The 13486-nt window shown below is 32.9% G+C and overlaps 1 protein-coding gene across 1 annotated transcript in view; it reads left to right on the top strand.

Annotated features, from left to right (window-relative positions):
- AQR (aquarius intron-binding spliceosomal factor) overlaps nt 1-13486 on the top strand; it is a 95071-nt gene that overhangs the window by 49884 nt on the left and 31701 nt on the right. Inside the window, exons 20-24 of the mRNA XM_074289208.1 lie at nt 1196-1437; nt 2188-2331; nt 3573-3642; nt 10774-10884; nt 12683-12792. Of these exons, the coding sequence (XP_074145309.1) occupies nt 1196-1437; nt 2188-2331; nt 3573-3642; nt 10774-10884; nt 12683-12792 (677 nt within the window). The remainder of the gene's footprint in view (nt 1-1195; nt 1438-2187; nt 2332-3572; nt 3643-10773; nt 10885-12682; nt 12793-13486) is intronic.

The following is a 13486-nucleotide window of genomic DNA, read 5'->3' as shown; positions in this document are numbered from 1 at the left end:
TAAAGTAGACTTTTTCTAATGGGGGGTGTAGTTTCATTTCTTTGAAATCGTAGGATGAATGGAAGAATGCTGATATTACAATCATTGAAAGGTGGTAGGGTTATTGGCTGTCTTAAACATGTATTTATGACAGACATGTCCAATCATGTTGTCTTTCATGCTGGGAATGCCCATGACTAGTTAAAATAAACTTGATAACAGAAGCTCTGTTCTTTTCCAGAGAAGCTTTATTTGCTATTGGGAGTTTTACTTTTCATCTCTGGTTTCTTATTAGAATTTCAACTCCTGGTTCTATTAAAAATTCAATACCTTAGCAAGATAGAGCCATCATTATTAGTATACTTATAGATTTCATTTGGCTAGTTTAATCTTATTATTATTTATATCATTTTATTTCAAGTGGCTTTCATTGTAAAATCATAGTAGACTTTGGTTGTCATGATGAAAGCAACACTTTATTTGGAATGATTAATGAATCTTATTTGATAGTAAAAGAAATTCAGTCAAAATTTAGAAGAAAAATAACATTGTGTATCCTGATTCTGAATTCAAGAGTATTTTAAGCTGCCAACTTTTAAAAGAAGGGAAAATGTTTTGAATATTTTTTTTTCCATTTTATAATATTATAGTATAAATGTGATTGAGATTAGTTATTAGCAGTTGCTAATTAATTTTATCTCTCTGAGTTTCTGTTAACTATAATTTCACTTCTTTCTGTTGGCAATTCAGGGTTATTAGGTTACATGATATTTCCCTAAAATTCTGGTTATTTTTATAAATTTTTTTTTTCTTAAGGTGGGAGATGAAAATTTAAAGAGTTCCAAAGTAGAAGCTTTTTTCTTTATAGACTCTTTCTACAATATTTACTTGTTGCTATGCAGACCCTGGGACAGATTACTCTCTTTTCCATTAGGAACCCAGTGCTAAACTTATTTGTGTCATTATGTCTAAATGACCTCTTAATGGATAAACTGTTCTAGTTAAGTTTGATCTTTTATTTAACTTAGTCTTTAGTATCAGTAGAAAATGTAGCTGCTGGTTCAGTCCAGCCAAGCACCTGTCAGCAGAAAATAACTTCTTGCCCTGAAATACTCTGGAATGCTGGATTAGTTTGGAAAGCCAGTTCTACATGCCAGCGAAGCTCAGATGTTTGAGATGTCACGTTAACATAATTATTTTGTTTTGTTACTGACAGGCTGTATTAGAGACTATTCGGAATCTGATGAATACAGATTGTGTGGTACCTGACTGGCTACATGACATCATCTTAGGATATGGAGACCCAAGTAGTGCCCATTACTCAAAAATGCCTAATCAGATTTCCTGTCTTGATTTCAATGATACTTTTCTTTCCATTGATCACTTAAAAGCCAGTTTTCCTGGTTATAATGTCAAAGTGACAGTGGATAACCCAGCCCTACAGGTACCCCCTTTCAGGTAAGGTCAAAGATCTATATGCTGAATTTTAGAAATCAGTTTCTTGTCATTCTATAATCACCTTGAGGAAGGAGGTTGAAATTATTGGCTAATGTAAAATTTGGGTATTGTGGCATAATTTTATTTGAGAAATGTTTTTTTCTTTGCCATATGTTGAATACAGTTATAAGTAGTTATTAGTTTGTTTAGTAGAGTCTATTACATGGATAATCTTACTACAATGTAAGTATAATTTGAAAATTATAAGAAAAGTTATTGAATATAGTACCATGCACTTTGCCACTATTTATTGCTTGAGTGCTACTATGTTAATAGGCTTTTACTCAAATGTAAATCCTGATTTCTGTTTTTCACTTGTATCATCTTGGGTCAGTTATTTAACTCTTTTGGACTTCAGTGTTATTATCCACAAAAAGGTCAAACCAAATGAACTCTAAGGGCCCTTTGGATTTTAATCCTCTTGATCCCATTATCCAAATCTGTTAGTTTAAAAAGTTGGCAAGTCTCAAACTCAAGGGGAGTGGATAAAAAAGAAAGTGCCCATTTGTTTGAGATTGGCTCCTTGTCTTCCTTTGCCTTGAGTTTTGGAAAGATGCTTATTGTTAAAAATAGAACCAGTGCTATAGGTAAGATAGCTCAAGGCCATGGATGAATGCCACTTTATCCTTTGGAAATTAGAGCCTATAGCATTCAGCTAGGATAGAAAACAGATTTAGATTACAAGAAATAATTAAATTTTGTGTGTTATAGGATAACTTTCCCAGTAAGAAATGGAAAAGGAAAAAAACGGAAAGAAGCAGATGGAGAAGATGACACTGAAGAAGCTGAAACTTTAATTGTTGAGCCTCATGTTATTCCTAATAGAGGTCCCTATCCTTATAATAAACCCAAACGGTAATGTCTCTTTATGGAAATGCATCTTTGTGATGCACGTCATATCCATGCACATATATTATGTATACATATGTCCAATATACGCTGGATTAAGTACAAGTCACCTTAACTTTAATGCTTAGCAATTGGGTGATCATTATACTTACTAGTTATTGGTTAGCCACATTTTAAATTTCTTAGGTTAAAACACTCTTCTGGAATGCCCTAGTAAAAGCTTGATTTATACTAATATTAAGATATCTGGCATTCTTGACCCCTATTAAAATGGGGGAGCCAGAAGAATTTTTTGGCATTCTAAAGTTAGGACATTTCAAAACTAAACACATGCAGGGAAAAATCAGGGTTGGTTTGTTTTAGTCTTAGAGGTAACATGGTGCAAAAAAAAAAAAAAAAAAGGTTTATTTGAAATTAGAAAAGCTGAATTCAAATCCTGCCCCAGTGTGAGGTCCTTTGTGACCTTGGGCAAATCAGTTAAAATCTTAGTGCAAAGAGTGTCCTCATATAAAATAATAATCTTTAAAGGTTCTTTTCAACTTTAAATCAACAATCCTGCGAACACAGACATTTTGTCTAGTCTGATGTATTCTCATGTCATATAAACAGCAAAACTATCCGTGCTTGTATGCTATTAGTGATAATCTAGAATTGTTTTTTGTACAGTACTTATTTAACCTTATTTGTGTCATACTTTATTCCTTGGTTAGGAGATGGAACATAATCCCTGCTCTTGGTGTCATTAGGTGGACTCAATACTGTGCCAAAGACACCATAATCAGTACTGGAGGAGATTTATTTTTTCATTTCCCCCAAGAATTTTCCAAGTTAATATAATGGAAATGGTGATCATTCCCTCAAAATGTATTCACTTCCTCTTGACTTATAGGGTGGGTCATGGTATCATTCAGGGATTTTTGAAACTTTTTTTTTTTTTTTTTTGCTGAGGCAATTGGAGTTAAGTGACTTGCTCACGGAAGTATTAAATATCTGAGACCATATTTGCACTCAGGTCATCCTTATTTCAGGGCTAATGCTCTATTCACTGTGCCATCTAGCTGCCCTGATTTTTGAAACAATTAAGGAAGACAATCCTTTCCTTTTTGGTCCAAATTCTCATTGTAATTTTTAGTATAGCTTGCATTTGTTAAGTTCTTTACATATATTATTTTGTTTTATCTGCCTATGTCCTATGAAGTCATTAATCTATATTTTTTACCAGTTTTAATTTACTATTTTATTTACAGCAACACTATTCAGTTTACACCTACTCAAATAGAGGCCATACGTGCTGGAATGCAGCCTGGATTGACTATGGTAAGAGAGTAACTGTAAAATAATTTTCTTATATTGACCAAGAAAATAAATATTCCATTAAAATTAGGAATTTTTTTATGTTAAATTAATTTCATGATATTTTGTTCTTGTGTTTCCCCAATAAGCCTGCCCTTAAATGAAGAATTATAAAAGGGATGAAAAGGTAGTTGAATAAAAGTAATCAATATCACAATCATGTCCAACAGTTGATAGACTGCTCCATACCTTGGTCATTCTAATTATATAGCATTCAGTTTCAGTTTCTTTTTTGTTTTTCCATTTTAGTTATCATTGTATATATTTTATTGGTTTTGCATATTTCACTATGCTTCAGTTCATTTAAGTTTTATTGTTGTTGTTCAGTTGTATTTGACCCTTTTTGACTCTGTGGGCCATACTGGCTTTGGGGTTTTCTTGATGCTTGTTGTTATATTGAATTATTGAATTGCTTTCAGATAATCACTCCTGATCTCTTTTTTTATAACAAAGAAAGTATTTAAATAAATCTAGCCAACTGTTCAAATTTTCCTGACAGCATTCTATACATCTAGCCCCGTTTCTCCTCCTCTTCCCCGACCTCCACCCTTCCTACTATAAGAAGCAGAAAGATTGAGTTTCTTCATATCTTTCTCTTGGACCATGATATGTTATTGGCTTTAATTGGCTTTAATCTGTATTCATATTTTAGAGTTGTTTATATTAATAGCCATTATCTATGTTATTTTCCTGGTTGTGGTTTCTTCCATCTGTAGTGGATGATACAGGTCTGTTTCCCAGAGTACTTTATATGATACCATAACATTCTGTTGTGTTTAAATGCCTTTTTTTGTTCAGTGATTTTCCAGTTGGTGAATATTCAATTTGTTTGCAGTTTTTTTGTTGATATGGTCTCTCTGTTTCTGAAGTGATAATGGGAAATGGAGAAGAGGATGCTGAGAATCACAGTTTCTAGATTGTCTATAAGTAATATTAACTGTCAGTAGTCAAAATGTGTCATCTATGTTTAGTGACCAAGTATATATACTACTCTAAATAATACCAATTTTGATATTTTTGTTACAAATGAAACTAAAGTTCAAAAGAGAAATGACAGCTAAATGAAATGATAGCATAAGATTATCTTTGGAGTTATAGGTAAAAGTGACAGAGCTATTTTTTATCATACTTTATAAAGTATATGAAAACTTTATAACTATTTATCATGAATGTAGCAGATATTAGACTGAGTGAGTACTGAACAACAGGAACTGAATGATTCATGCCACCTCTACATGAGCATCTGATCCTTCGCAGTTTGTGTTCTTCCCACTCTTCTTAATTACTTAGTATATATTTACCTGTGTATATGTACCTTTCTTCCTCCTCCACCTCCCTATAAAAGTTTAGATCTTTGTTTAACATAGTGCCCTACACATAGTAAGTGCTTAATAAATGCTCTTTGAATTGAACATAGGAGACATTTTTGAATTGGCTCACAATTTGTTAAAGCAAAGAACAAAATTAATACCAGACTAGAAGAAATAAAAAAAGAGATGGAGATATAGCATTCATTTAAGATATTTTGTACTTGACTTAACAAACTGTTGTTTTCAAAAAAATGAGATATAGATAATTGCACACATAGAGACATATTTCCTAAGCCAGTTTAATCAATTTGATTCAGTTGTCAGAAGGAAAATAAAAGATCCTAAAGACTGCCTTAACTCGATTACACTTAATCTCCTTTCTAGGTGTAAAGTTGTCAGCCAAGTTTAGAAACACTGGTTTAGATTGATTGGTTTGGAAGCAAGATGATAGAAGATTATGATAGTATTTCCTTACAAAACAGAAAAAAATGATAGAAATCACATTTGCAGGAACAAGAAATCCTCTCCAGCCATATCATCTTGTAAGCATTTAAGAATGAGACAGAGGGAAAACAAAATGAATATCTATCAAGATTTCTGTACCATGCTAACTTTTTCGTGAATACATTCTAGTAGCTATGATGTTCGGGCTAGCTCTCTGGAGGGCCTTAGGATCAGTAGAGTCAGGATCAATCAAAGTCCCTTGGTCTTTCGGGGGAGAAGTGAAGGAGGCAGCAAGCTGCCATAAGGCTTGCCAAAGATTAATTCTGGACTCTAGAATCCAGAGCCTGAAGTCTCTCTCTTCCTTGTCCTTCAACCAAGCAACTCTGACCTCTCTCCCTCAGCCCTCCAATCCTTGCCTACAATTATCTCACCACCACACATTGAGCAAGCATCAATGGTGAGGAGAGCCATCGTATCATCACCATCTCATCTAAATATATGTATATAGAACCATTATCTCACATTGAATAGGTAATTAGACTTAAGTGCTCTGCTGTCTCAGATTCAAGTACACCTTTTCAGAGTTTCAGCCTTCTACAAGCAGCTACATTTGCTTTATAATATCACAGTCCCATGTGTACTCTGTGATATGATGTGATAAAAATGAAGCTAGTAGGAGTAGCTGGACTAGACCATACATACAAAGAAAAATCGATGCTATGTGGTAACACCGTTTTGATATACTTTTTCCTGAATTATCCTGAATGAAGATGCTAAATGCTTAGAAGAAAATTCTAGACCTAACAACAACAACAAAATATCAGTGATTACCTGTTTTCTCTAAAGTGTTTGTTTTTGTTTTTTGTTTTTAGTGAGAAGGCAATACTATGCCATGAAAAGCACTGATTTAGAGCTGAGACCATCATGATTTAAATGATTTAAATTCATTTAAATCATGCCTCTTCCACATATTGACTTTTTAGACTCAGAGAAGTCAATTAATCTCTCTCCACCTCTGTTTTCTCATCCATAAAATGAGAAGGCTATTGAAAGGTAGAATGAGAAGACTATTAAAGGCTTTCTGAGATTTTTTTTTTTTTTACTTTTGAATCTGTAATCATTAAGGACAGCTAAATGAAGATATGAAAAGGGAACAGGAAGGCTTTCAAAAGCAGTATATCATAGCAGACTACAACATTGCAATTGCATAATTGACTAAACATTGATAATACAAAATTTTGCTGTATTTATTATTTGGTGATTGTCCCCCCACCAAAAAAAAACAAAAACAAAAAAACCCAACTAACTAAAAAATCCCTAATTTGATGGACCAAAATGTTCCTCTAAAAGCATTCTTCCATGTGTATGTTGAATCATGCAATATTGCTTGGGACTCTATTGTACATACTTTCTGATAATTACTATCAAGTGGTGCTTGAAATATAAAGGTATATGTTTACCAAAGGTGTTTGCCACATACTTGAAGGATGTCTGCCCCAAAGTTCAAATGAAAGAATTCTCTATAAATGGTAAGGTTCCCAAGAAGCTCTAGTTTATGGGCACTATTTTGCTGAGCAAAATGAGATTTTTAATTGCTCAAAAAGACTTCAGCCAAACCAACAGAAGAAATCAAGTAGATGGAGAATATTCTGCAGTTCATAAAACTGATCCCTAGAGCAGGTGGACAATGGATTTGACTAAGCATTGGATAGGAGAAAAATAACAGACAGGTTGCTTTTGGGAAGTTGAGCAATGCCTATAATGATCCTTCTCCCTGAAATAAGGTTCACTTTCTCATCAGTATTCTTCAAATGATGCTGAATGTCTGTGGGTCATGGAACATAACAACAATTCCTGAAAAATTTAATTTGGAGGTGGTCATTCCCATGAATTAAGTGCAATATGTTGGCAACCAAAAACAATTCAGGAAATAGGGGCATAAAAACTACCATCAAAAAGATGTATGCCTAAAAAAAAGCTGATTATATATGAAGGGTGAACAATAATCTCATCACGCTTGACCTTTTTGTAGCTTTTTGGCATGTTAGCTATCCATTTATTCTCTCCTCTCTGGGTTTTTATGTTTACTATTCTCTGGTTTCTCTTCCTACATTTTTGATCCCTTCTACTCATCTTCTTTCTTGGATTATCTTCCAAGATACACTTCCTAAATGTGGGTATTCCCTAAGATTCTCTCCTAGGCCCTCTTTTCTCTTTAAACTTATTTGAAGACCTTGTCAGCTACCATGAGTTTAATCGTCATTTCTTTGCAAATCATTGCCTGAGTCTTCCCAAACTCCACTTCTGTTTAACTAGTTACCTATTATGCATTTTAAACTATATGTCAAACTAGTATTTCTTAACAGAATTTATTTTCATTTCCCACAAACCCATTTTCTTTTTAATTTCCCTTTTTTTTTTGTCAAGGCTACTGCCATCCTTCTAGTTACTCAGGTTCACAACATGTCATCATTCTTGACATCTTAGTCTGACTCACTCCCCATAATCAGTCAGTTGCTAAATCTGTTTATTTTTACATCTACGTTACATGTATCCATCTACTTTTCCCTATTCTTATAGCCATTACTTAAGCCTTCATTATCTCTTGTCTGAACTAATAACCTAATTTGTTTCTCACAGGCACCTGTCCTTCACATATGTGCCAATGATTTTTCCTAAAGGGCAGATCTGATCATGTCATCCTATAAATCCCCTTTGTTAGCCATAGGATCTTATATAAACTCCTCTGGCCTTTTATCTGATGGCATCCTATGCTTCCACCTTATTACATAACTGCTCTTGGAATGTCTAGTTTCCTTCAGCACTTGGTTCAAGAACTATTTTTTACATAAAGCTTTTTCTGCTCCTGTCCCATTCAACTCCCCCATTTGGGAGTGTTTTTCCCTTCCAAAGGTAAGGCATATATATTTTGTATAAATCTATGCTTGTTGTTTTCTCCTTTTTAAATATAAACTTATATATGTATTAGCTCCTCTTCCTTTCATGATCTTTAGTTTCTGGATCACATTAGTTGCTTAATAAATGTTTGTTAATAACACATGTGTACCATTGGCATTCATTCCATGTTAAGAAATTTAGAGCAAAGCCCCTAATCCATTGGGCCGGCACAGCCTACCTCTCATTGAAGAATCTACTGAAGGATATAACCAAGAGTCTCTCAGTATGAAAAGTATAGAAGGGCTCTGTTGTACACCGCTGGACAAAGTACTCTCATTGATAAGACCATAGAACTTCTCTATACTTTATAATGCACAAAGACAGTCTTTGCTCTGAGAGATGTCATTTTCAAGAGTATATACTGAAAGATGGAAAGGAATTTTCAGATCATATAGGTTGAAATTTAGGCCTAGAGAATGATTTGTCTAAGATAGTAAGTATCAGGGCCAGGCTTTGCGCCTCAGTCTTCTGTACCATAATTTCTCACTTTGGAGAAAAGATGTGATCTTAACATAATGAGGATGTAAGTGTAGCACATGATGATTGCAAATTGAGTGATGTAAAATAGATGAGGAAGGGTAAAGAACTTTTTTTTTTTTTTAATCTAAAATAGGGAGAGAGAGAAGGTTAGTGAAAGTTTCACTAAGTAAGTTAGGTTGGCCTTTAAATATAAAGGAAGGCGAATGTGTTCAACAGATCGGATCATTTTTACATCCATTCCAGGTATGAGGGTTGGCTTACTTGAAGGCATAGAAAGATCAGGAAAGAAGGAATCAAATTTGCCTGGATTGTAGAGCTCATGAAAGCAGGTATTTATGAAAAAAAAAGTTAGGGAAGTAGATTAGAACCTAATTGTATAGGCCCTTGGATGACAGACCAATGATATAATATCTTCTGAAGAGGTTTGATTTTACTGTACTTGAAGGTTAAAAATAGTGATAATGTTCTGTTCAATCCTTTTTAATAACAACAAACACTATAGTGGTGTTTTTCTGCACCTTAACTATTATGATACTCTTTGTCATTGTTCTCTATAATTTTGGAACTAGAAGGAAGGGATTATGTTAGGTCAATTATTTATTTCAACATTTCAAGAATCTATATTCAATCGTTATGAATATATATTCCATTCCTATAGATATCACACGTTCCCTCCCACTCATTCCTGCTTCTCTGTAACTTAGTAAATAGACTTGGCCTGACAATTCCTCAGAAAGCATACATGCCGTCACTGTGCCTTGTGCTCAAAGCCTTTTCACCTCCAGAGTTTGCAATGTCCTGGCAAAGCATTTGAGAACTAAAGTCACTTCTGTACCACAATGAAATACCTAAATAGGACTTAATAGAAGTAAGTAGATATGCATTAGGAACATGTATGCTAGAAAAATGAAGAAATAAATACAGGGCAAAACTTAGCAGCCTATAACCTTAATAAAACTATTATTTCAAAAAACACTGATTAATAAGTAAATTAAATTATGCAAAAATTACACTAGAGACAGTGAGCATAATTTTAACATATAAGCTGATTTTTACTGCAGTTAGAAAATATCCAATATAGAAATTACTTATATTTATTTAGGTCTTTTGGGGGATAAATCTATTGAATTGAACTGCCAGATCTGTAATAATTATAGTGCTGGTGCAAGAATACCAGCCCCTTTGGAGAGGAGCCTCCTTTCAGACCAGTATTTCTTACTTGTCAACTGCAAAACTGGCTGGAAAATTATCAGTTCTATAATATGTAATCAACACTGAAAAACTGAAAAAGCCATGTAGGTATGATAGCTTTTTTGTTTTAATCATATAGGATTTATGGTCAACATGTTAAAATTTGATGAATCAATAAGAACTTTCTAATAAAAGCAGTATGATACATTGCCATCTGTGTATTTCCATATAACTATTCACACACTACCTACTTATATTTCACCTTGTTTGATCTTAAAAAGCTTTTACTTAGAACATGATTCTAATTATGAAGTTTTGATTCTTTTTTTGGGAGGAGGTGAGAGGCTTGTCACTGTTTTTCATGATCTTTTTATCAATTACTTTTCAACACCAAATATATACTTGTGTGTATATAGATATAGGTAAATGTTTACATTTATTTTTTCTCACGCCCAATTTTAAAAAAGTATTCTACAATTTGAGTAGTGCTTCTTTATGGCATCCTTACAATTTAAAATTATCTGAGCCTATCTATATAATTAAACTTTGACTAATGGAATATTATCTAACTATTCAGGATATCTAGGAAATAGGAGATTAGCATCTTAGTTTTACCTTAAGCCTTCATTTACCTTGATACTTTGTTCTTTGGCAATATTTTAATGTTATAATCACTTATGAGTTTGATTTGCATGCTTATTTTATCTTGTAGGTTGTGGGACCGCCTGGTACAGGTAAAACTGATGTTGCTGTCCAGATCATATCTAATCTGTACCACAACTTCCCAGAACAGAGGACTCTAATTGTTACTCATTCAAATCAGGTAAATCACCCTGTGGGGTTTAGAAAGATAACTCCATTTACTATTTTTTTGTACCACTGCCATTATACTAGCCAGGTCATGCTTCTTTCCCAAATTCTTGAATTGGCTGAATTTGTTATTATTAATGTTATTGCCATAAATTTATCTGGTATGTTTGTCTTTTATAGTTACAAAGGGAATTGCATGTAACATCTAATCATCATTTAGAGTAATATAAGGAATAGAGTAATATAAATTCATTTTGAACTGAGGTTCAGAGAAGTTCATTGACTTCTCATGATTATAGACGCACTAGAACTTGGAATTTGAATCCTTTGTCAAACTCTATATTTTCTTACCTTGTATATTACATGGAGAGATTTTTTTTTTTTAAAGCCACATTGACATCAAGAAAACCAGTTAGTGTCAAATAGCCTAATGCTAAGGAGGTAAAGAGAAATCTACAATAGACGTGAATACATTTCAGTCCTAAGAAAAATATGTTAGGAGAGATTAAATGTAACAAGTATTAAATATTTGAATTGTTGCCATTCCTCTTCTTTCATACCAAAGCCAAAGCTTCAAAGTTGGGTTGGAAGAATAGGCAGACTTTGGTGCCATTTTTCTTGATTTAGAAGGAGAAATTTAAAGTTGTTATAATTTTTATCAACTTTGTATAGAACTCTAAACCCCAATGTAACAGTGATGGCTTCCATTACTTCATTTTTGCATTGTATTTGAACTGGCAATGAAGGTGGAAAGCATGAAAAGTATATCAGTTAAAGTTTTGGAAAATATCCTTATAGTTAAGACAAACTTCTTTCTGCAAAGCAGCCTAAAAGGAATATTTTCTGCTGTTTGTATTTTTTGGGTGAGAGGAAGGGATGTCCACTGGTCAGTGTAAATTTGTTAATTTTTTTTTTTTTTTTTAACAAAAGTCATGGCAAACAGAACTTGAGACTCTAAAGTACTTTATAACTTTATGAACTTTGCAGTGATTACATCTATTTCTTTGTATATTGTATGAAAAAAGTAGTAGCTTTTAAATAATATAATATGACATAGTTCATGGATAGCAATATTATGATAATAATAAAAGTTGGCTTCTTTCTAGCTCCTTAAAGTTTACAGAATACTTTACCTGTTTTATCTCAATTGATCCACCTAATAAACACTTGCTATTTTAGTTATTACCAGAATTGTATTGATGAAGAAACTGAGACTGAGACATCAATTGAATTTCCTAGGGTCACATAACTAATAAATGTAAAAAGGCAAGATTAAAATTTTTCTTGACTCCCAATTCATGATCTCATACTGCTTGTCTTGTTACTATACAAAGAATTTTTGCAGCAGACTGGGATGAATATGACCAAGTATTCTAGATTGCCTTTTTACTTCACCTATCATTTTATAGCTCTATTGTTGTCTCCCATCTACATAAAAGTTAAGATTAAATGCTCTTTAGAAGTATCATGGCCCAAACTAGACAAACTTTACCTGCCCTCTGCAGCTTATAGAAATGCTAATTGAACAAAACAGAATTCAACATGTTCATTTTTTCAGAAATTTGTACCAAGTGATGCTTGCTTTTTTTCCCCCCATTTATTTATTAGAGACAGAATTTAATGGCTAGGTGAGTTTAGAAGTGGAACTTATTCTATTTGGTTTAAATGAAATGACTAACTTAAGAGTTATATTACTATTCACTTTAGTTTTGATTTCTTCCCAAATAGTATTTTTATTCTTTTCTGTTCTGATGAACTACAAATTAATAATATTTCTGGAAGAGAAATTGTCTGTCTCTCTTGATTTTTAGGCCCTGAACCAGTTGTTTGAGAAAATCATGGCTTTAGACATTGATGAGCGCCATCTCCTTCGTCTTGGTCATGGAGAGGAAGAACTGGAAACAGAAAAAGATTTCAGCAGGTAAGTAAATGAGTTAAGAATTGGCTTTTTACAGTAGAGATACTAGCACAAATATTTTATTTTACCTTTTGTTTTTTATTAAAGAAACTCCAGGAGAAAAGAGGAATTAATTAATTTATTTTTTGTGAAAGCATTTTAGCAAAATGCACTGGGGAAACACATTGACTAGGAGCCAGGAGCTCTTTTTATTCCGATTCTTCTTCTTTGTTCATCTGGGCAAAATGCCATCTGCCATTGTTTCTTTAAACATGCTCAGTTACTGGAAGAATTGGCATGTGGTGTTTGTTTCATTGTCTGAATGTTGCAAGGTGTCACTTATTTTCTGATCATTTTAAAATTTTCTTTGATCATTTAAATTTTCTCAACTCTATAATTTCTTGTTCATTTGTTTCATCCAAATACTTAATTCTGTTATAAATTCTAGATAGAGTTTTGAATGTGTTGCTAAAAAGTTGATTTTTAAAATAAAATACAGAATGAAGATTAGAATCATGCCAGTTTTGTAGCTTAGAATTTTTCCTGATTATTCATTTCATAATAACATATTTAATATTTGCAAATTGACTAAGTTTTTGAGATGAATTGTTGCTTTAGGGAATGATTTTAAAATTCTATTTAAAGTCATTTCCAGAACATTATTTCAGACAATTACCCAACAGCTATATGTACTTAATATATAACATATTAGTATATT

This window comes from Sminthopsis crassicaudata, chromosome 2, assembly GCF_048593235.1.
Source record: "Sminthopsis crassicaudata isolate SCR6 chromosome 2, ASM4859323v1, whole genome shotgun sequence".
In the NCBI taxonomy this organism is placed as follows: Eukaryota; Metazoa; Chordata; class Mammalia; order Dasyuromorphia; family Dasyuridae; genus Sminthopsis; species Sminthopsis crassicaudata.
Note: the sequence above shows the minus strand (reverse complement) of the source record. Positions and strands in the feature narration are given on the sequence as shown.